Source organism: Rhodnius prolixus, unplaced genomic scaffold (assembly GCF_049639745.1).
Source record: "Rhodnius prolixus isolate KJV_2025 unplaced genomic scaffold, Rpr scaffold_13, whole genome shotgun sequence".
In the NCBI taxonomy this organism is placed as follows: domain Eukaryota; kingdom Metazoa; phylum Arthropoda; class Insecta; order Hemiptera; family Reduviidae; genus Rhodnius; species Rhodnius prolixus.
In genome coordinates, this window is record NW_027411583.1 from 14709031 (window position 1) to 14733628 (window position 24598).

Genomic DNA, 24598 nt, shown 5'->3' on the forward strand with positions numbered 1-24598 from the left:
TGTCCTGAGAAATTTCGAAATGGAGTTTTCAAAGGCTTTAAGTATCCCTAAATACGTTTTATTTATTTATTATCTTGCGAATTTAGTGTGCGTGGGAACAGAGCACAAGTTTACTTTTTTTGTTCATTTCCGATTTGTTGGAAAATAGCGATAACGATTTTAAAGAAGAAATGTTTAAATTTCGCTTTACTGGCTCATACCTTTCCCGTAATAATTAAAAATAACAAAATAAATAAGTAAAATAAAAGCATAATAATAATGTATACGAATGTATTTTTAGAGGTCTCGGTGGACCTAAGATATCAGGTTTTCCTGCAAAGGTTATTACTTGCATATTTGATTGGCAAGAATTTCATTTTACAGAAATAACTACTCATACTCTCTCTAAAAAAAAAGCCTTAGGAAGTGTGGGTTTAGGTAGATTGGGATATCCAAAGTGCCCAAACATTTCTCTCTTCCAATAGGGTTACCCTGGTAACAAAGCAGACTGCAGACTTCATGAAAGAATTCACAACGATTTCCCAAGCACGTGTTAATGGCCTCCCTAGAGGCTATTTACTCCAAAGGAGCGCTTAATTCTCGGAGGCTTCGTTCTCGTCACGCCGCCCTACATATGTGCCTTCGTCACAGGACGCAGGACCCCTTGTACTGTGCCAAGCTAGAGGTTGGCTGAACCCAAATAGTTTTCTGATCAACTATCTGTGCAGGCTTTCTGTACATTGTGTGAGAATTGGGTTGTCGTTTGTGTAGTAAGGCTGGGATGTCCGCAGGGGCTTAAAGAAGAACTAGTCCACTCTTGTACCAACACTGCGTCCAAGAAAGACTGATTCCGAAGAATAATTCGTCCGATTATAAGTTTACATAATGTTGCTTCCCAATAATGGACCATTTGGACCCATTGTAGCAATTAAAACGATATATTTAACTTGAAATTTCAAGATCTTCTGTTGGTGAATTACGTCTGACTACCAAATCCCTTAGTCTTAAGCTGGGTAGTCGCTTCCCAGTTGGCTTACAGAAGAGCGGCGTGCAGCTAGTTGTATTACTCATTGCAATGCAAATTGTATTGCATTCACCCAGTCTAATGCGGTGAATTGCCCATTTGTACAAAATTACAAACTTGTGCTTACACGCGATTAGTTGCATACAAAAGTAAAGTAATAATTGAAAAAGTTAACAAATATGCATATTTGTTTGGCACATATGATGATTTATCTAGTACTTAATAATAGATAAAAATAATTAAAAGCTAAATCATGGAATGAATATTACAAGTTAATTTATGATTCAGGGGTGCATAATTTTGCATTTTGAAACTTAGTATTTTACTAAGTTTCACGGCATATGTGACACGACAGTGTCCATGGTCTAGAACTTCAGCAAAAATTACACTATGATAGGTCAAATCAATTGCCAACAATGTGTTGTAAAAGCCCAGCGTCTTCTTCACCCTGTTTTATTTGGTCATGCGATACATCAAACATTTCTAACAACTGATGCAAATATTGATAAAACTTATGTTCATATGATTTTCATTTAAATGAGATGCGAATTGACATCATGTATTCATATGCCGTATGCTGAGGGATGAAGGTGTTTATTTTTTTATCAAACTATACTTCCGAACTAAAAAGGTTCGAAAACTAACATCAGTTCTTCGCTAGTAAGCTACTCGGACACTGGATAACTCAGAGCTCATTGCTACTGTCCGCCGGGCCAGAACGAGCTCTGTGTGCCCTTTTTAAACCCCTTTTCCCAATTAGTAGCAACTCAGCGGTAAAACGTAAATTCAAAATGATGAGTAATAAGAGAACATAGAAATTGGAAATATTCTTGTTGAGAAAGTGCTTAATCTGTGGATGGTGCTTGCAGATCGGGCGGGTGCGGAGGCCGGTGAATAGCAGGTTAATCTCCAAGGGCAGCACCAGCACCTCCACCGCATCGCCTCCCGTTCTCACCCAGAGATTAAATAAATTCAAAGTGGATAAAACTTTGCCGAAGTCTTCAATAATTTCTGCTACAGGTAATCAGTTTTATTTTCTTAATAATAAAGTGTCAAAACCTTGATTTATAGATTAAAAATAAAGTACCTAGAAATAAATATTTTCCAGAGGGTAATCGTACACTTTATCCAACACTACGTCCAAGAAAGACTGAATTCCGTCGAGTAATACGTCCGGGTATAAGTTCACAAAATGTTGCTGAAGATTCCCAATTAGGAGAAAGCTATTCACGATCGGTTAGTAAAGATACAAGTGTTGGGTCTGAGAAAGCAAAGTTCCCACGAGATCCGAACAGTTTTATCTTAAGCGAAGAAAGTGAAAAAGATAGATACACAGATGAAGTTTCGGAAGATCAAGTTACAGATGCTGAAATTTATGGTCAGCTTGAAGAACAGGTGAGCGGAGACAGTAAGGAGCAGTCGAGCAGGCTGCCAGACTTAGCTAATGTAGCTGTGGCTGCAATACAGTCTTTGGCCACCTCAGCTCCTTCCACTCAATCCACAGAGAAATGTAAGTACTCCGCGCATTTATTAACTATTAAGTATAGCATTTCAAAATTGTGTTGTACACTACAGCTTGTCCCTTGGGTAATTCTGTTAAAATGAGCTCAAGAGCATAAAAATTGGGCAAGAAGTTCAAAGATATGATTGTTTACAAACTAAAATAAATTTGCATTGACTTGTATGCATAATTGTTAAATTCAATATCTCTTATTGTTTTACTCCACAAAACGTTTTATGCTGGTATTTATGTGGTATATGCAATGCAAAAAGGAGTCACAAGGTTACAAGAAGCCAAGATTATCTTGCTTACCAATATAAATTGGATGGACATTTTTCACTCAACTTACATTTTTAAAAACCTTCTCATAGTGCGTGTTATGATTAAAATTGTATTATTATACTTATTGTTTATTTTATTGTTGAACCTTAAACATAGTCTGTGTTTAAAATATTAGGTAAACTACGTCAGAACTATTTTATTTCACTTTTTCGATTATAAACGTTAATTTTCATGGTAAATTTACATGATAAATTAAAAACAGAGTATTTACGTATTTCAAACTGTAAGTTTAAAAATCAAGGGAGGATGAAAAGACAATTTTGTGATCAACATGGCCAGAACAAATTTATTGCTATATTTAAAAAATCAAATCTCCGGAACTGCTTGTCCGATCTTCATGTTCTTTGCTCAATGTACATGAACAAACATGAACTTTAGAAATATATTACTCGATTTTGTAAAGTGAGCACTATTTTAGGCACAACTCATTGCGCACTAGTGTGCTAAAATTATATTCCAAATTTTTCAAATAAGCTATAAATACCAGATGGGCTGTTAGGAAGGTAAATCATCTCTCGAAAATTAGCTCTTCTCATGTATTATCTATCGTTCGCCATGTATTGAAGTTGTTTGTAACTTTACCTGAAACGAAGGCCATAGCTGAATCATTATTTAAAGTCAAATTTATTATTTTAATACGTTAGAGCAAAGATAAGCTTAGTTACAATGAAAAGGCACCAGAAATTTGAGCTTAACGGTCCAGCTGCCAAATTATAATAGATATTCAGCGTTTTTTGAAACAAATGCTCTATCATAATTTTTTTTTTTTTTTTACAATAAAAAATGAAGAATAGACTCGAACTCGAGTTCTTAAGCCTACGCTCATTAGCACTTCTCGTATTAAGTTATCTCTAAAAATAATATTCAATCGGCCATATTTCATGTCATTAGAAATTTTAATGTTTTACCACTTATGTATATATATATTTATTTATTTATTTTTACGTATAACGTTAAAATTAAAGATAGTTTAAAAAATATTTTGCAGAGGTATTATATTATAAACAATAAATTATTTCTGATAAATTAGTTGAATTTTGGTCGTCGTTACAATTAATGTTTTTGAATAGGCGGTAGAGGACAAAAAATAATTATTTTTCATCAAGAAGTGGTGAGAAATAATTTTTCATTAGGAAGTGGTGAGAAGAGTTTTAATTCTAGAAAGATAATGAAGTAACCTTTGTTAAGTTACCTGATGATTCTGTAAAGTCATTCTCATCTGGCGCCAGAGCGGGGACCCATGATAATTCTGTTTGGTCGCAGAGCAAAAACCCCCGGTAAAAAAAAAAAGAGGGAACTATAAGCATGTAATTATTTAAATAAACTGACTTTATTGGTCACTTGTCGCAGATAAAAGTACTCCACATGCAGCTGTTGGAAAGAGCGTGCTGAGCGGAACGGTACGGCCATCTTCTAGACCTAGTCGGCCATTCCGCCCAACTACGAGAGCAGGTGTCACCAGGGTCAGGACATCCTCACCCAGGCCATTTTCTAAGCCCACAGCCCAGCCCACGACCCCGGCTCGTGGCGCTACCAGTCCTCACCGTACATCACTTATCTATGAAGATTACGATGCAGACTACTACGTAGAACCGGTGGACTTGCCTCTTTCTGGTAAAGTGCGCATTCATGCCGATGGTTACATAGAATGTTTGGATATTGGCAATTTTCCACATCCATTTTCATGCAGAAAATTTATTTCCTGTGCGAAAATGGAAAATGGTCGATTACTTGGCTGGGAGTATACGTGTCCTAAAGGGCTTTCCTTCGATCCTATAGGCGGTATATGTAATTGGAACGCTGGTCTCGGTTGTAAAGAATGAAATTTAAGTACAATTTTACTATTGTAACTAGAACCGACTAAGCTAAATTAAAGAGACTGATGCAATTTTCAGGATTTAAGAATTTGCAATAATATTTTTAAGAGTTATTGATAAATAATATATAACAAACTTTTGCCGCTTCACTAAACGTAACGTGAGGTTATGTTAGCTCTTGACGAATGTGGTTTTTTATAATTGTGTAAAATAGACCAAAATGTATGTTGATAAGATACTAAACGCTATTTTGCCCGGATATTTCTTTATTAGGTGCAAAACCCGAGCATGGAACGAAAGGAAAAAGTTATATTTATGAGTTCCTTAACAGAAGCAAAACGTAAAAGTAGTTTGATTAGTAAAGTTGAAAGTACGATAGCATTTTTTAGTACGGAAATTTTACCTACATCGTAATAGGGTCATTGCGAAGAGATGGCTGTGCTAGATAAGGAGGAATTAGGCATGTATATGTTATTCTTAACAGGCATTCAGTTGAGATTTATCATTCTTGGTTTCTGTATCATTAAATCGGCGACACCCTGAAGGGGCAAAAACTTCATTTATGGAGTTTATGGAGTGAGTCGATATTCTGAGCTCCAACTCAGGGCGTTTTAAATATTCAAGTATACAGAGTGTAAAGATGGACTAAAAAATTATTCTTTGAAATCAAGTACAGGGACTATCTAGGTCAGTAGCAATTAAGAAATATACTTTTCTACCCTTGAAAATGTTGGACATCACTCATGCATTTTCCCTTGCCCAATTTCCACCGTTTTAACTGAAACATTCTCGTTAAACTTGAAATCATTGACTAATTGCTAGATGGCTTCGATGTAAGTTCCCTATCTTAATACGGCGGTTTTAAGGAAAAGTAACGCCACTGCCTCCCAGATTTCCCCTTAAAATCCATTTTCAATAATTGTATTACAAAGTAACTACAGCTACAGCTTTTTGTCTTAGGTAACTCAAAATTAAGAAGTATAACTTCCAGCCATCTCTCCAATTTCCGTTTTAGAAATATATTTCATTCTCGTTTATATTACGAGAACATCTGGTAACAATTTCAAAATGGCACTCTAGAGGGAAGTACTACGAGTACTTAGTAAATAACTCCTGCCTCCCCCACAGCACTAAGATAAATGGCGCAGCCACTGGAATTAGTTTGACTCACTTTGGCTCGCGAATTATCTGTTAACTTCTTTCGTACGTTTTAAGTAGAAAGATGAAGTTTGCTTTTTAAAGGAAACTTATTGATTACTAAAAAGTTACTTACACTATTGATAGACTAATTTGATAATTTTTTCGTGATATTTCTTTAATAATATTTTTTCAATAAAAAACAAACAATTAACCACTGAGAACTACCAAATTAGGACAGGTAAATTGTTTGCGATCACCATATTATATCAAACCACTGAAGAAAAAACTTTTTTCCTTGTCAGTGCTCTTGGAAGCCTAAAAGATTTCTTTTATGTTTTTATGGTTATCACGTATCTTCTACAGCCCTTATACAACTGTCCTACCGGACAGTTTTAATAAGTACTGCATATTATTAAGAAACTGGCCCAAATTTATTGGGCCTATTGAGTAAGGAAAACTATTAGAAGTAGCAATTGTGTAACTGACCCTACTAAACGTATATTGCTGTTCACTTCAACTTTACTGTTTCCCTTTAAATGTATTAATATTGGATTTATTGTTATTACTTTTCTTTTTTTTAAATCAAAATCGATTCTTTTATTACTATTATTTTTTTTTTCAATAAAGCTGTTTAATGAAAGATAACAAATTAGATTTATTTTGCAAAGTGAAAATATTGTGCTATAAAAAAATCTGTACATATACTTATGCAAAATGCAAGTATATTGTTTTAATGTTAGAAATATTCATAAGTTTTTGTATTAATTGTACATAATAATAATAATAATAATAATAATACATTATTATGAAGAAAGAATCAGAATGATAAAGATTCTGTCATTTTGTACATAGAGTGTAATCTATTTATGTAAATAAATGTACACTTTTCTTGTTGTTGGCAAGATATTGCGAATGTGTCAAATTTCAAACTTGAGTTTTCACATAAATACATGTTCTGCGTAGTTCCCTGTCTATAATAAAAGGTTTACGGTGTATGCCCGTTCAGAATCCCTTCTCTCGAAATGTGCCTAATGGCCAATGACCCTTGACAAGACAGCCCTACTTACGTCATGCACTGAATTTAGCTGAATCTAGTCTAACTGGAAGTTAGAAGCTATTTAAAAAATGTTAATTTAACTCGTTCGATCTGAGCAAAGTAATGAGCGCTGAAATTCCAGAAGTGTGTATAATTCTAACTGAAATACGATTTTATTGACTGGTATTTTAGTCTTCCAAGTAACAAATTGGTAATAACATATGACCAGTTAGATTGCAACAGAGTTTTTAGAAGCAAAGAAGAGGGACCTCTTGCGTAAACTTCATGGCGTCTTTACGAAAGTATAAATACTATATTTTATTATATATACCTAAAACTATGCATATACAGTTTTTGGAAATTAACGAGCGAGCTCATTTTATCAGGACTTTTCCTTTTTCGTTTTATTTTCAAATTAGAAAAGTTTCAAACTAGTATTATGGCTATCACATAAATACATTGCTTTAATCGCTGCTAACCATTACATGGAGTTAGCACGTATAGCATTATGACAGAAGCATTATCGGGGAAAATCGCATTCTCTACCTTAACTACAAGCTCTGATGGCTGATGAAAATGCGAATAACAGGAGTTGAATCTTGAATCAGAATAGGCCCTACGGATGCGATACTCTTACTCACTGCTTATTCTCACTGTTGTATTTAGTTTAGAAATCAATTATTTTATGCTGTGGATCAATGATGAATACAAACTCCGCATTTGTCCACTGACAAGATGGAGATTATTACGGTACAGTGAGAAAAGTATTTTAACTATCATGACCGTAAGTTATGTTGTATTTTGCTCAACCGCTGGTTTGTTTACAAAATACCACGCAAAATTGTACGTTAACTGCGGGCTAGTATAGTAGTGATGGGCTATTTGAGCGGACTCGTTCCATTGGAACGAGTCCGATGGTGGAACGAGTTGATTCAAATCCCTATTTTTAAAAAAAGTGATTCCGCCCCGCCCCAAAAAATTTAGGCAAATAAAAATGAAAATGAGGCAGCAGAAGGTTTGGAACGATTAAACATAAGAACAAATGTCACGCAATTTATTATATTATTATATCATTAAATGTTAGCTTTCCCAGTTAATAACAAAACTATATTTCTTTAACACACATTGAGTACTATCCCTAATTTCCAATTGCTCTGATAAATATAAAATTAACAACGTAATACAAATATTAACACAAAAATAGGCTAGTCAAATATAAATTAAAGCAATGCAGTTTTGTCATTATCTAGCTTGACCACTAGAAGACTGGAGTTAACTTACTTCAAGAGTATTCAAGGTAGAGAAACGGAAATGGGTAGGAAATTATTCCATAAAAATTCTAACCCTTCAAAATTATAATTACTCATAATATTTATTAACTAAGAATTGAATATCAAGCTTTTAAAATATTATCTTATTGTTTTACAAAAAGAAAAAGCTGTGTGCTTAATCTTAAACTTAGCGCTGGACACTCTTACTCTCATCTTCATTGGCGTAAGCTTGAACGTGTACATGTCAGCTAGACGGTCAAAGTAAAACTGGGCCAAAATTTAGTATTACCTAACTGGTTTACTTAGTGTAGTATCCCTCCCACTCTATCACCTATTTCACAAACATTCATCGATTGAAAATATTTTTTAGTTAAATATTCGTTTCATTGGAATACAAAAAACATTATAACGCTTTCTTAAGATGATTTGAATTTTTAAAATTTGTTTTTGTCCATTACTCTTATAAAATACGAAGAATTTCAAATAAAATATAATATACAAACACAGAATGATCTAGTGTGCAGGTGGAGTCAGTCGTAGTTACCATGACAACGGAACCGTTAAACGACTCCGGCCCAGCTCTAGCATTTTCATTGGTTAAATCCACTGGAGTTGGTGGAGTCGAATCCGGAGTGATTTAAATCCTTTTGAAACCGGACTCGTTCCATTTTTTCGTTCACTGAATCTAGCCAATAGAAATTGCTGGAGCTGGAACCGGAGTTGTTTAACGGTTCCATTGCTATGGTAACGAGGACTGACTCCACCTGCATACTAGATCATTGTGTTTGTATATTATATTTTATTTGAAATTCTTCGTATTATATAAGAGTAATGGACAAAAACAAATTTTAAAAATTAAAATCATCTTAAGAAAGCGTTATAATGTTTTTTGTATTCAAATAAAACGAATATTTAACTAAAAATTATTTCCAATCGATGAATGTTTGTGAAATTGGTGATAGAGTGGGAGGGATACTGCAGTAAGTAAACCAATTAGGTAATACTAAATTTTGGCTCAGTGTTACTTTGACTGTCTCACGGTCATGTACACGGTTAAACTTACCCAATGAAGATAAGAATGTCCAGCGCTATGTTAAAGATTAAGCACACAGCTTTTTCTTTTCGTAAGATAATATTTTTAAAGCTTGATATACAAGTCCTAGTAAATAAATATTTCTTTATTTATGAGTAATTATCATTTTGCTTGAAGGGTTAGGATTTTTTTTATGGGAATAATTTCCTACCCATTTCCGTTTCTCTACCTTGGATCCTCTTGAAGCACGTTAACTCCAGTCTTCCAGTGGTCAAGCTAGATAATGACTAAACAGCATTGCTTTAATTTTTATAATTGACTAGTCTATTTTTATGTTAATTTTTGTGTTACGTTGTTAATTTTATATTTATCAGTGCAATTGGAAATTAGGGATAGTACTCAATGTGTGTTAAAGAAATATAGTTTTGTTATTAACTGGGAAAGCTAACATTTAATGATATTTTTTAATAAATTGCGTGACATTTTTACTAATGCATAGGGTAAGTACAGAGACCGGAATCGGTGAACGAGTTGTTGGAATCGATTCCAACCCTGGAACTGATTCAAATCCAACGAGTCCAAAGACGGACTCGTTCTGCCCATCACTATAGTATAGTACGAGTTGGAATTTAATTGCAGGAATTTTGGTTCGTTTAAGTTCGACTCTATTCGAGTGAGACCGTGAGGAGCCCCCACCTTCAGTGCCGCCAGTCACTCTATAGTATAGAGTCTATACTACACTGTGCTCAGTTGGTGCCTGCGAAATTCGTTCCGTGGTGACTGTAGTGATTAGCGTCCATTATCCAAGTGTATTACGTAGCTCGTCAAGCCTTGTTTTTCACTTTTAATTAATGAAATGGAGTTCACAATTGTTCAGTAGATTTTTAGTAAAATTTATCTAAGTTGACCTCATCATACACGAGCGCAACAAAAAATGTTGTGTCGCGGATATCGGAAGTGATTTAAGGTCAGTCAGAATTAGTACGTATTCTCAATGAATAATGTCATATTAAAATTTTAGTTCAGACTCTATCATTTATAATAAAATTTACGGACTTTCGGGGTCATGAACCTTTGAAAAATTGTATCATGCTATCCTACTTTTTGAAAAGTTGAAAAGTTGTTTATTCTATTACTTTCGACCCATAGAGGAATTTTTGTTTTAATTAAAATTAAAAAAAAAAAAATCAAATAGCGCCTTCTCTTAAATGTCAACAGTAGCTTGTTTGAATAATTTACTTTCGTTTAATTCCTAATAAAATAAAAAAAGTTGACAGAGCTGGATGTGATATGTTATCACTGTAATGATAAGAAATATAATAATTACATTTTAGCATTATTTACTTAGCATTATTCCAAATTTATTTTTAAAAGATTTAAGATTGCCTAGTGTAGGAAATAGCGTGGTATAGTCTCGTTTCAGTGGAATTACTTGATGTCAAAATTTGGTTACCGGCCATGGACTTAGTTCTATTTATAGAGTTACTACCAGATAACACTAGTTCCTAGCATCGTGACATAGGGCAGTATAGTTGGCTACTAAACTAATCAGATAATGTAGTAATAAACAGCAAATATATTTATTGTTGCTAATTACCAACTAATGATATAATTTTATTATACTGCGTATTCCAGTTTGAATTGACCCTTAGAAAGGATGTAGTTTAATATCTTATGTTACAGTAACAAAATAAATATTTTAATAATGGTACTACTTAGTACTGCTTTAAGAAAACAGTCATATTAAAATGTTTAGAAGTGAAACCCTTTTTTCATAAAATTAGCCTCAACCCCTAAGAGGTAAGGAATCTGCTGTAGATATAATTAAACCAATTGGAAGAACAATAAATTTTTGTAAGATTGTGCTGTAATTTAGCCCTCGTTAGGCATTTGCAAAATTTCTTGAGAAGGATTCTAATAAGATAACATACTTCCATCTCAAACCAAGATCCATGAAGAAGTGGTTAATCCCTCCACTGGCAATGTCAATTGGGTTACAACCGTAAAATAAACTTTGATGAGTCTTGAGAGCTGTTATTTCCCAAAGTTCAACGAATAAATGTTGCGTATTTATAACCGCATTAGTGGGATTATCCTACAAAATGATATCTGCAATCGCATATGTTGCAAAATAAAGACCCATACTCTGTTAATCAATTCGGTCAGTTCACTCAAAACATCAACGCTCTATGAATAATAATAATAATAATAAAATACCAGAAGTTGCTTGCTCATTGTGCCGTTTGTAGGGCAATTATTGCAGTACATTGAAATGCCACGCATGCTGTTTTCAAATTGTATGCATGCTCACCTTATAGTTACAGTGGTACTGAACGCTGTTCATTTTTATAAACTAGACTACGTTAAGTAAACGCTTTATTAAGCATGTAGAGAACATTTTCCTCTTTGACGTCTTACAAAACCCGACATTCAGATCACGGACTTATCAAAAATAATTTTCTTATTGCTGTACAGCACAGCATGCTGTACAGTAAACGTCAGAATACCTTGAAGCAACCGAGTCAAAAGACATGTAAATACATTAGCCGTCCTTTCTTCCATCTATCTATTTGCATTAACTTCGTTACTTAATAGAAATAATTTGCTCCGCTAAGAGGCCAAATCCACTAATTACGTGGGTCATGGACCTAGCCAAATAAACTTCACAAGTAGACACCAATATTCCATCAATAAAGCAAACATTTTACTAAACCTTTCTACCTTGACATAGAATCTATTTCGTTTTGCTGACTTAACGTTTAAGTTATTGTTGATTTTTATCTATCATAGCATGTCTAATTTCTGATCAATATTCTCAAACATTATCAGAGGTTGGTTTGTCCGTTAGTTTTAAATTTTTTTAATTTCCTCTATCACAAGCTCCTATCACCCACTACACTTGTCGACTAAGGGAATATTATTACACAATTAACAGCCAACTATTTGCAATAGAATATTCTTAAGTAGAGAAACATTTTTGTATAATGGACTGGCAATGCTGAATTTTAAGGAAGGATAAGTTATTAAGGACACGATCTATTTCTGAAGAGAACTCCCCCATTAGCGAGAATATCCTAAAGTATCATAAATGCTAACAAACATTGTTGAAATTTGGTTGAGACCGAAATGGTGGATATAGTTGACTTTTCCGTCATAGCACGCATTTTTTTTCTCCTGGAAAGGAAAGTGTAAACATGAAAATTTGACTAGAAAATAACAATAAAAAAAGGAAAGAAAAACATGGAGGTGTAATTGAAATTTTTTGGAGTTGGGAATGGTAAAACAATAGGGATTATTAAGTATTTAAAAAAAATTGTAAGCGAAAAGCGATAGACCGAAAATGTAACTGAATGAACTCATTATTTTACAATTTTTTGAAAATGGTTATTTTTTTCGGGGTATCGACGTCTATGGTCATTAGCGCCAGAAAATGGTTTTTAAAGTTACGACTTTTTTTTTTAATACTACCACCTTTTAATTTCAAAATGTAATTTCATGACAATTTGCAGATTACTTACATTTATGAGAAAGTCGTGTGAGAATTCACGCCAGTTTTAACTACCAGCGCGTATTATGCCACTGCAGAACTACAATGTTACATCTAATGAGATTACATTGTTCACCATTGTATACTTTGGAGGTTTAGTGATAAATGTTTGAGTATATTTTTATAAAAGGTTAAAACCCTTCTCAAATTCAGTATTGTCCAGCAACTAGGCATCTACTTTTTCACCAAATAATTAAAAAGTTTGTAAACAAAACTTTTCACTAGATTAAGCAACCTGTTTAATATTATTGCAGATGAAAGGGTTGTTGCATATCTTTGTGTTGATAGTGGCGACAGAGTTCTGCTGGACATGCTACCACTTTGATCCAACTAGCTCTTCATTTGAAGAAAAAAAATGCAGATGTGAACGCCAAGGGCAGTCAAATGAAACTTTAATTTGCTGTAACATTACTTCCCCATATCTCTTCAAGGAAGGCAGGACGTGCGGCGGTGAGTTTATTTTCTTCGCATGAATCATTCTTACAAAGAAATAATCTAGTAATTTGCAACCATGCAGTAAGTAGGTTTTCTGACGTCGGAAATAAAATCAGAAAACGAATCAGAAACTTACCTAAAGTATTACTAAATGTATCCCAAGGAATATCGCTTCATGGCCATACAAAGTTATTCTTCCTAAAGTTCCTAATGTTTTAAACGAAATTTTATTCAATTTATTTTACTCAAAACATTTTTCATTCTTAATCACTTTGTACAGTTTGTTTTAAAGCTTACGTAATGTTCCTGGTTTCATTAATGTTTATTGTAATAATTAAGTATCTTTTAGAGGGAATCTGCTGCCATCCATTCCCAAAACTTTATAAATATTAAAAGTTATAGGTCTACTGCGAGAAAGTTTTTGTTTCGGGAAAATCTTAGAAGTCAATTTCGAGAAAATTGATAAAAAGTAAACAACTTATTCTATATGATCAATGTAATCATAATCTTGTCAAGTTAAATTTAATTCATGATTGTTAACTTGTAATTTTTGTTAAATTGATTAGAATTTTTTCTCTTTAAATTTATAATCTATAATATCTAGATAAATTACTTTATCTAGATTTATTTTAAATAGCATTTTCCCACTTATAGAAAGGGTTTAAAAGTGTTCCCTCATTTGTAAATCGTAGATTAAAATAAATATTAGACATCTTTTCAAACATATACCACAACTAGTACTTTTTAATACCAAGGGATGTACTTTGACATCGTAAGGAACTCGCTAGGGACTAGAAAGTGACATCATTCTTGAAGGCATTTTTGTTGCAGGTCTGCTGTCTACTTACACCAAACACGTATACATATGTAACTCCTCGCTGGAATATTTCGAAGCTGGACTTTCAGAATGGAATCACTTGGAGACTCTAACTCTGGTAAATAGCTCAGTGAAGAAAGTTATTGGACAATTCGAAGGCACATTAAGGTGTATCAATCTGTCGGCGAGTTCACTAAAGTATATTGAACCAAAGGCTTTTCAAAACCTGCCTAACCTCAAACAACTAGATCTCTCCAAAAATAACATAACAAAGCTACCTGAACTTTTGGTAGAAGGGTTGAATATTACTTTAGATATTTCTGGTAAATATTTTCTTTTTTAAATACTCTAAATATTCTTAGATAACTTTTAATGTCAGCAATTAAAAAAGTTTTCGCCTGTAGGTAATTTACAGTTAGAGTGTCACAGTTTGAGCAGCTTGGTCGGATTCAGAAATTACTTGAGTTTCATTCACCGTAACACAACTTTCTGCCGGACATCGCAATCCTTCCACTGGTTTAATTCAACTTCTTTGGTATCTCTGGAGCAAGTTGAATTACTGCAAGGGGTCTGTATACAAATATATTCATATGTTTGTATGTAAAGGTTTGTGTGATACAACGATACGCTCAGCCAATGTGATAGTCTTCGATCAAATTTCGTCTTGAGTTAATTTAAATCTGCTGTGGTGCAGAAAACATTAACATCATTTGGTCTCATGAAATGTAGATCCAAGGGAAAAAAGGTGACTTCTGGGGAACAAAAAGAATGCTGTACTAGGATGAGAAAAGGTCTCCCCATAAGGACTATTAATAAAAAAGATATAATTTATGTATCTTATGTTGTAAAAAGAGAGAGAGAAAAAAAGCTTGATCGGCCAGCTATCACAACTGTCTCTTTGCGACAAGAACTCGCAGAGTTCTCCAAACCGATTGGTGATAAATCAACTTGACCTTAACCTAGATAACTTTTCTGCTTTTCTCTTGATTTTCGGAATAGAAGAGTTTTTTACCGGGGAATAGAAGCAATTTCAAGATTTTTAGATAATATGTTACCACCACATAATTCTGTAGATCGTAATCTTGTAAAATCAAGTGTGAATCATGGTTGTTAACATTGTAATTTTGGCTAAATTTTGTTATAGGTGCAGTTTGAAGAAGATTGCCCTAAGGGAAAACATTACCAGTGCAATTGTAGAACGAACAGATTTGAATTAGTTAAAGGAAAACCAACAACAGTCAGTATCAGGGTAGACTGTTCTGGACAGAATCTCACCGAACTGCCTCCAAAACTTCCACCCAATACCTCCCACTTGGATGTTTCTAATAACAACGTAACTCTACTCATTAGTTCAAAATTCCCCTTAGATTAAGATTGTGTTTCCCAAACTATTTAGTGGCATGACCTTCCCCCCTCCCCATATAAAACTTTTTTACTTCCCATAAAATTTCTATAATCTTAACTGAAACAAACAATATTCAGTATTCATTTTTATTAATCAATGGAACACAAAAAAATTTACAAGATATTTAAATAAAACATATAGTTTCTTTCTTCGTGACACCGTGGTGCCTGCCTATATCATAGCGAAAATCTATGAAATCTCCAAATGTTTTCCAGGTGCTTTCCGATGATCAATTAAATATGAAATACCAGAATTTCTACTCAAGAGACACAATTTACTAACGAATAATTGACCTATTTTAACACATCTTATATAGAACAGCTTCTCTATAGATCAAAAAGTCATTGTCAGAAGATTAACCTTCCCTGGAAGGTGGCACTGGTTTCTTCCTCTCAAGTCGTTTAAGACTATTGAACACTTCAGCAAATTAACTTAATAAATTCACTTGTAGTTTGTAATTAAATACAAATAAAGCTTAGCGAATTTCGCAATGCATTTAAAATAAAAATAAAAGTTAGCTTCAATTCTGTTATTATCAATTAGAAATATGGCAATATCTTATGGTTATTCAAACACCCACTGAAGCGCTTTCAGACGAGAATGTCAAGTCTTTTGCAATGATGATTATCAAGTATTGTGTACCTCTATCATCACATAAATTTGCAAAGTGGGCTATTTTTACTAAACTTTACAACTGCCTCGGATAAAATAAAATCTAGCAACTTGGCTCCACTACTTTCTTGGAAATCTTTATAAATTTGTTGAATGAGTAAAATATGATCAGTAAATATATATAAACAGTTTTACTTGCTTGCAGTACTATTTTCGATTTTTTTTTTACTAAATAATCACTCTTCGTTAATATTTGATTCCATACCATGGCTTCGGCCGCTTGCTAAAAGAGTTTTCTTATTTTTTGAATTAATTGCTCAAAAAGTTAATCGATACATTGCATCCTTCTTGTTGTGACTCCGCGGATCATAGTTTGGAAAACACTGGGTTAAATGATATGATTTAGATTTTGAATTTATTAATTGGAATTTAAGTAAATAGCGAGTGCTGAAAGTATCTTAAAAGTGAATTAAAAATTCCGAGATTTTAAACTAAGAAAAGAAATTAGGTATGTATATTCTAGGGAAAAAGTAAAGCATGTGCTCTTATAGTGCGCGCATTGGTCACAGTTTTTTTTTTTTTTTTTTGTTAAAGGTATTAAACTATGCGGCGTGAATTAGAATAAAAGCAAAGCGAGAAAGAAAAAAAATAAAATAAAAAATAGAGGAACTTTAAGAATGGTGAATTAATGAAGTTAAGCCAAAACTGTTAAGGTAATTCAGCTTTAATTTACTCTTTAGCAGTCGCTATTTATAATCATTACTAAATATCCTTTTTAAAATGTATACATATATGTGTATCTCTATTCTGTTTAGAACCTTATTTGTCTTCCATGCAACCAAAGTTCATTTACAGAATAATAATAATTATAAGTCATGGCTAGTCTTATTAGAGAAAACATTTTTTACTGTATTATCTGCTGTTTTCCAAATTATATTGAGAAAATCTATTTACAAAAGTAAGGTTAAAAATTTTGTGGCAATTCAGTTCTTAAAACTCTTCAAGTTCTTAAACATTTATGAAAAATCTTATAATGTATTTACCTCAAGTTCAACGGTTCGGTACCTTCTCCAATCCGACAGCAAGGGTTCGCCAGTTAGCGATTGCAACACATACAGGAAGGGATTTCCTCTTTACCCTTCACAACCTGCTTAGAGTATAGTCCCACCCACTGTGAGACACCCTGAAGAGATGTTTTGTGTCCTGTTGTGCTCAAGTAGTGACAAGACCTGGGTAGAGGCTAATGGCCTATTGGCAATAGTTTTTAGGGGATATTGTTCCCCGGAGTAGCAGCCAGCTTTTCGCTAATGGGTTTTAATACATGTCTACGTGGACAGTTCTCCAAGAATTTCAACGACCACCCAAAATGCGTCTGCACCCTGACCTGACCCTAACTTAGGTAGCTGGTGCCCGGTAGAAACCTAACTCTAAAAACTCATCCAATGATGAAGATCATTACTGATCTTGGGCGTGAAGAGCTTAGATGCCCGCCTATATTGTATAACATATCGCACCCCCGCTAAAAAAGAGTCACAATTTAAGAACTTGAGCCATTCATTTATCAGTTACCGTGACAAAATACAAGTCAACTTGTTGTTTTACTGTTTCAGGAATATATTAGCTCAATGCTATTGGTGCAGTAATTTTCTCAAAAAATAATTCGATTCTTTTTTCTTTTTAGCGATTTTTGAGTTGTGACTCTTTTTTAGCGGAGGTGCGATATTCTTTATACATGCCTAGACCATCACTAAACCGCCTTTTATCGCGTGTAAGTCCAGCCCTTAAAATTGCAGCATTGTGGGCTTTTGGGCTAAGTTTACTTAAATTTGGTTGTTCACTTAGATGCCTTTTACAAAGTTGTATTTCACTTTTAAGTGAAGCCTAGCTCACCAATTCCCCAGAACACCCCAATACCTCTTCTCTTTTTATTCAAATAAATTGTAATTATTATATGAGTGCTGTTTGCATTGTTTTTCTTTAAAAGTTGGTGCCGTTTTGAGAAATTCCAATTACACAGAAACCTATTTTGAAAGTAGCGCTTCCATTATTGAAATCTAACCAAGTATTTAGTGAATGCTTCTCTCTCTTTGTAATCTGCCTCTTTAATTATGTATTTTCTTTAATAAAATGTTCTTTTAAAATGTTCTAGATAACTTCATTGGATCCTTTAATATCGGAACCTTCGTATTCGGACATTACGGTATTTCTTGCTGACAACAATAAAATTAATTCGATAACTTCTTTGGAAAGGTCACAATTTATTGATAAATTAATAACTCTCAGCATAAGAAGAAATAATTTGAAATCTGTAAGTATTGGTTTGAGACAAGATAGTTGAAAGTCGCTTATTTTCAATCACTAAGCCCACAAGCACGCCTTTCTTACAGTAGGGTCATTCCATGTCAAATCAACACGGGGTCTGAACCTCACCATCTCGGATTTTCTTGAAATTTGGCACATGTATACTATTGGCATAGACTTGGAAAAATATGAAATTTTACTGTGATATGTCAACTGGTTTATGAGTTACAGGGCTGTAAAGTTGCCAAAAATGGGCCGAAAAACAGGGAACCCCGCGTTTTTAAATTACTGTAGAAGCTTTCCTAAGTGAGCTACAGACTTGGGATTGGTGTCATTTTATAGCATATATAATGCCCTTTCCTGTGATATGCGACACCAAATGGGTTAGGATTAATAAAGTTTGTTAAATTTAAATTTAAATTTTAAATTTTTTAAAAAGTACATATTTTAAAATTTTAAAATTAATTCTATGAATAGCTAATAGTGTTATGAATCACTGGGCAAAATATTAATTTGGGACGACAATGGCTTCATTGTTAAAACAAATTAAGTCTAAAGCTCCAATTCGATTAATTCAACTCTGAATTCATGTTAATATAATAATGCTAATAATAATTCCACTAATAAGTCCAAAGTAAAACATACTGTTAAGTAATAGGATCTCTTTATTATTTTAAGCTTGAAAAGGCTTCATTTGTTTGACATGCATCACTTTCTAGAAGGACATATATGTAAGTTCTTCCTGTCAGAGTCACAGGATCAATTTTTATCAAAACATCCACTACTGAGACCCAAAGAATATCAGCATTTCTTGGATACGAGATGATTTAGAGGGTCCAGCTGGATGAAGAAAAGTTACTTTTACTTCATCAAGTTCTTCATTTTTCTCTAAAACATATCCAAGCCACCAGTTTCTTTATAGACTACACTGATATAACCTGATATGTCGGCTAATTTTAGTTTATCAGGGAATTTTGAAACTTCCATTTCGCAAGCTTCTGATTTCATAGAAACGTTTTTAACCAATATTTTGGATTGACTTCCGGGAATGAAAGCATGGTATTGCTGTGTTCTTTTAATAGCCAATGCTTGAGCAAACCGATTTTTTAAAAAACACTCACATTCAACATAGTCTTCCTGGGTTGAATATGCAAAGTCTATGTTGGTAATGTTTTCTACTGCCCACTCAAAAAGTTGTAGTGAAGTTTGGATTTGATTTCCATAGGGTCGTTGCAAACTGGCACGAGCTGCCAGTCTCTTTACCGAACCCCCTACGCCATCACAAGGCCCTTTGCCGACCTAAACCAACTTAAAGAGGCTGTTATCTCAGCCAAAGAAGACTGTTCTTGAACAAAGATATTGAATTGAATTATTTTTGTATAATTTGATTAACTGCATAATTTCATTAAAATAATATATCCTAATTAATATGAATAATTACTGTAATCATAATTATTAATTCTAAAAATGATTTCAAAATCAATATTTTAAATCTTAATAATTATTAATTATGATTCATTGATTCATTATTACTATTTTCAATTTATTTATTACTTTAATTTTATTAAAATATATTTTCCATGAAAAGGAGCTTTAGTCTTAAATTTTTTGAACAATGAAGCCATTGTCGTCCCAAATTAATATTTTGCCCAGTGATTCATAACACTACTAACTATTCATAGAATTAATTTTAAAATTTTAAAATATGTACTTTTTAAAAAATTTAAAATTTAAATTTAACAAACTTTATTAATCCTAACCCACATGGTGTCGCATATCACAGGAAAGAGCATTATATATGCTATAAAATGACACCAATCCCAAGTCTGTAGCTCAATTAGGAAAGCTTCTACAGTAATTCAAAAACATGGGGTTCCCTGTTTTTCAGCCCATTTTTGGCAACTTTACAGCCTTGTAACTCATAAACCAGTTGACATATCTCAGTAAAATTTCATATTTTTCCAAGTCTATACCAATAGTACACATGTGCCAAATTTCAAGAAAATCCGAGATGGTGAGGTCAAAAATGGTCTTTTTTTGTGTTGATTTGACATGGAATGACCCAGTAATGAAACTATTTTATATCTATCTAAACTGACTAAAAACCTAAAGGATATTTCGGTATTTCCTTCCAGCAGCATCTCATTTTCTTACAGTTAAACTTGGTCATATTTCCGCTTAAATTATTGAGGAGAAAGCAAAATTGGATGTATTTTATACATCAAACACCTTACCAAAAACTTACAGTTTAAAAAGTTAAGTATAAGGGTTGATTAAACACCAAAAGGTACAAAAAAACAGCAAGTACCCATCGTTTCATTAATTCTTACATCAGTAAGAAGCTAAAAATCATTGATTTAAGTTCATCCTTTGATTAAATTGTTGGATACACTTTGCCAAGTATACTTCGTTAAAAATAATAGATAATTAATATTAATACTTAACATGGTTTATTAATATTAAATATTATTATAGTTTCCTTTAATTACACTTTTAATTTGATTACTTATATTTGTGTATATATATATCTCTTCCTGCGTTTTTAATTTTTCTTCTATTCTCACCCACGGACCACTTTCTAAAATCCAAAATTTGAGACATCATGAATCATAAAACTATATTTTCAGTTAAACTCAATTTCGAAAATTTGATATCATTAATTTTAATTAATTCTTTCTTATTAATTTCTTTATTATTCGCTAAATTTTTCATGTTTTCATCGAAGTTTTCTCTACAGGTTTTCAATTTTTCTTACTACAGGTCCTTACCTGTTGAAAACCTGTAGAGAAAACTTCGATGAAAACATGAAAAATTTAGGAATAATAAAGAAATTAATAAGAAAGAATTAATTAAAATTTCCCGTAATTATTGTTAGTTATAACTAGGGATCTATGTACTTAATAACATAAATCTTTCAGAGCATTTTACTCTTTCATTTTATTTTGACAGATACCCATTTATATACTTTCAAATACATTCGATCGTAATTGGGAAGGCAGATTCATTAAACTTGGAGGTAACAAATTGAACTGTGACTGTAATACCGCTCAGGTGCTGAAGGTAAATTGTCAAAATCTCAATACTGCAATACAGTAACAAAACACTCTCCACATTTTTTTTAAAGGCAATTGAGTATTAACTAACTTCGTTTTTCAGCTGTGGTTGTTAACTAATAAAGCCCATATTCCAGATTATAAAGAAGTACTTTGTGAAAAAGACTTGGAAAAAGTAATCAATTTCTACTTTACAAATTATGTGAATTTATTTATAATAATAATAATTTATTATTATTATTTAATTTTAATTTTCATTCTTTCCTTAGGTAATTGATTTGGATCAAAGTAAAGTTTGTGTATATCCTAAAGATTGGACAGATTATATATATTACATTATCGCTGCAGAAGTATTTTTGTTATTACTGTTAATTAGCAAGGTATCATACGATTATTGGGTGTTTAAAACGTCAGGATATTTGCCATGGCCTGCCTCAAAAATGCCAAAATTACCTTGTGATTGGGTATTTGAAACATAATACTTTTTGTGTTGTATCCTTATTGAAGTGCTATCCTGTATATTTGTTATATTTTTTATTTGGTATTATAAACGAAATAATTGCGATATGTATGTAATTTCTTGCAGCATTTCAAAAAAGGAAATCAATGTTTTATTTAATTGCAGTTCTTACCAATCTTTCCCTTTATGGTAGTAATTATTTATTTAAGAAAACAATACATTATAGTTCTAATTTCCTTAAGAAAGGTGAGGAAATTAATTTTTTTAAAAGAAAGAATAAGAACAAAGAAAAATACTTTTCTACAAAAACACAATATACAGAATCTCCAGACTTTCTTTTAATAATCATCAGGATTCTTAGATATTTTACAAACTCCAATCTGTAAAGTACTACTACTGCTAAAAATTTAATAAATTAATAATAGTAATAAATATAAATGTAAATTTAAGTAAAACATTTAATTATTACTAAAATCTCCTAACAAAAACTTAAAATTTTAAAAGTCTAGGGTTGATTAAAAGATAAAAGCTTCATAAACCAGAAGTCCCAAACATTTCCTTCATAATTCACCTCGAAATTGCAGTTAATTATAAACGTTAGAAAATCTTATTTGTGCTATTTAAATTAGTTTTTACTTTTTCCCCATTTTCCTAAAATGATTTTTCTAATAAGCTTCGACTTTGAACAACTTTAAAAAGTTTAAATTAAATTTTTTCAAACAATTTTAAAAATTACGATGCTAAAGTTTTTCCCTAGCTGGTGATTCAAAATTCAGAAATGATTTAAAGGCCCATTTCAGTGTCCTTTCCGACACCAACTTTGCTGCTCACTTCTTTTATAGTAACATTTTTCACTTTCTTTTCCTTTCTTCCAAAGATGCTTGCAAGCCAGGAACCTTCTTCTAAGTGAGTTCCCAGTCATACAAGTCCTGTGGCAACCATCCTAGCATATCGCCATTATTAAACAATACTTTATATTCATTCTTAAACATTCTTGCAGTTCAAAGTTTCTTCTCAAAATTCCTGCAGAAATTTCTCCACTTTAATTCCTGATTTTTTTTCTGTACGACATCTCTCCTAAAAAGTCCCAGTCATCTTCCAGCTCTCTCCAATCAGCTTTCCTTTTCAGCCATTTATTTTTTTATTTAGACTTCTGAAGATGGTAGTTCCACAAATCATTTTTTAGGGTCTTTCCTAAAACTGTAAAGCTTTTTGTCCATTCAGTAACAATTACATTTTTTTTTTGAACTTTGCTTGAATTTATTTGTTTTTGTTTTCTTTTAATTTTAATTTTTAGTTTAATTATTGCCCAAATGAATGCAAAATAAAACTTACACGGCATTTCCTAATTTGAAAGAAAAAAAAGATTCTCCAATACCTTACCTCCAAGGGTAGAAGCCTCATAAATCTAACAATCCATTGGTGTACATAGGAAAGATCTGAATAAGAAATGAGTTTTTAGAAAAAACTGTACTGCACATACAAACATCTGCTTATTAAGTACCCTACAAAGAGCAGACGATGCAAGTTATCGGTCTGTTGGGATTTGGTGACGCCATCGCTCAAAAAGTTGACCGCAGGGTAAATATGTACTATAATGTCGATAGAAATACTGAGTAAGAGTTTTTCGCCTATTATATTCAGGATTCATTTAAATAGGCTTTGCATACCGCGGTTTTATAATGGAACATGTATTGATCCCGACATAATAATGCCTTTTTAATTGGAAAGTCAATCTTTTGGCAGTCTCAAAAATTATTTAATTTTTTTCTTCACTATACTATTTCCTCTAGACCAGCGTTTCTTACCTGTTGCTGGATGGACACGAAAAATAATGGACATAAAAATTTAAAAAAATTTAAATCATAAAAATATACAAACATTTTTTTCCTATACTTCATAAAAATTATTTTAATTAATAATATTATACAGTAAAGTTGTTAGTATGTAAAATAATAACGTTAGTCTGTCTCAAGACATATGATAAAACATAAAGCACATTTAACAGGATAACCTTTTCTGTATCTTTACTCTTTTAACATAAAGATAATTCGACATGTACAGTATTCACAGTATTGAATTGATGAGTACAGTGAGACCTCAGGGATTGCCTGCGCTGTGTGAGGTTTTTTTCGGAAGTGATTAAGTTTCGGATTTGAGAAGATATGTAACGAGTCTTTTAGGTTTAACCAGCGTTAAGGATCTTTCAAGAGACGGATGAGCTGACCAGGTAGGAAGGGGCCAACTTATGGTCTTATCATACTTATCTTCAATAACATTCTTCCTTTCGGCAATGATGAATTTAGAGTTATACTTTTTGTTCCGATTTTAGCCACCACATTATACTCTTTCATTTCATTTTAGATGAATCAAATTTTCGTTGAAATTGTCGTGCGACGGCCATTAAATTTGAAACTGTTGTAAAGCATTACGTAGCACACTGTTTCCATGACGACACTTCATCGAACATACATCATACATATGTGGTCACATCAACAATATGAACTATAATGTATAGTGTTTTATATACAAATTCGGTTTTAATTTTTGAAACAAAATAGGGTCAAACTGCAAAATGGGACCACCGGCGCACTCTTTAAGTTTGTAAGTTTTATCGTTGCTAGGATAGTTGAAAAAAAATGCGTAATAAAGTACTTCCTGTTTGCACGGGCTTTTTGATGTAAATCAAAAGAATTAGTTTTAAGACAGAAAATAAATTATCAGACATTCTCTGGCGTTTCTGAAGGGTTTTTTTTATAGATTTTAAATGGCAGTGCGGGACTTATGCCCCAAGGCACCGCAGTCAAAAGAGGCTTATTGTGCCT

General features: G+C 32.7%; 2 protein-coding genes and 1 long non-coding RNA gene across 8 annotated transcripts in view; 2 read left to right on the forward strand and 1 right to left on the reverse strand.

Moving 5' to 3' along the window:
• The window catches only part of Cht6 (Chitinase 6), a 45257-nt gene extending 38525 nt beyond the window's left edge, over positions 1–6732 (forward strand). For all 3 annotated transcript variants that reach the window (XM_074116505.1, XM_074116507.1, XM_074116506.1), the window contains 3 exons: positions 1873–2023; positions 2112–2513; positions 4197–6732. In XM_074116505.1, coding sequence (XP_073972606.1) covers positions 1873–2023; positions 2112–2513; positions 4197–4669 — 1026 coding nt within the window. In that variant the 3' untranslated portion in view covers positions 4670–6732. The remainder of the gene's footprint in view (positions 1–1872; positions 2024–2111; positions 2514–4196) is intronic.
• LOC141448276 (uncharacterized) overlaps positions 1–12881 on the reverse strand; it is a 58525-nt gene extending 45644 nt beyond the window's left edge. Inside the window, exon 1 of the long non-coding RNA XR_012454928.1 lies at positions 12662–12881. This is a non-coding gene — a long non-coding RNA (uncharacterized lncRNA). The remainder of the gene's footprint in view (positions 1–12661) is intronic.
• On the forward strand, positions 9856–21932 carry hfw (leucine-rich repeat domain-containing protein hfw). 4 transcript variants are annotated; one of them, XM_074116541.1, is made up of 9 exons: positions 9856–10124; positions 12945–13140; positions 13957–14265; positions 14347–14510; positions 15087–15275; positions 18109–18267; positions 21210–21320; positions 21417–21488; positions 21583–21932. In XM_074116541.1, the coding sequence occupies exons 2-9, from the start codon at positions 12945–12947 to the stop codon at positions 21790–21792; spliced, it is 1410 nt and encodes a 469-aa protein (XP_073972642.1). In that variant the 5' UTR covers positions 9856–10124; the 3' UTR covers positions 21793–21932. The 4 variants fall into 4 exon arrangements, with proteins under 4 accessions (XP_073972642.1, XP_073972643.1, XP_073972641.1 ...); XM_074116542.1 differs by having other exon boundaries at positions 12979–13140; XM_074116540.1 differs by having other exon boundaries at positions 9856–10110.
• The last annotated feature ends 2666 nt before the right edge of the window (positions 21933–24598 follow it).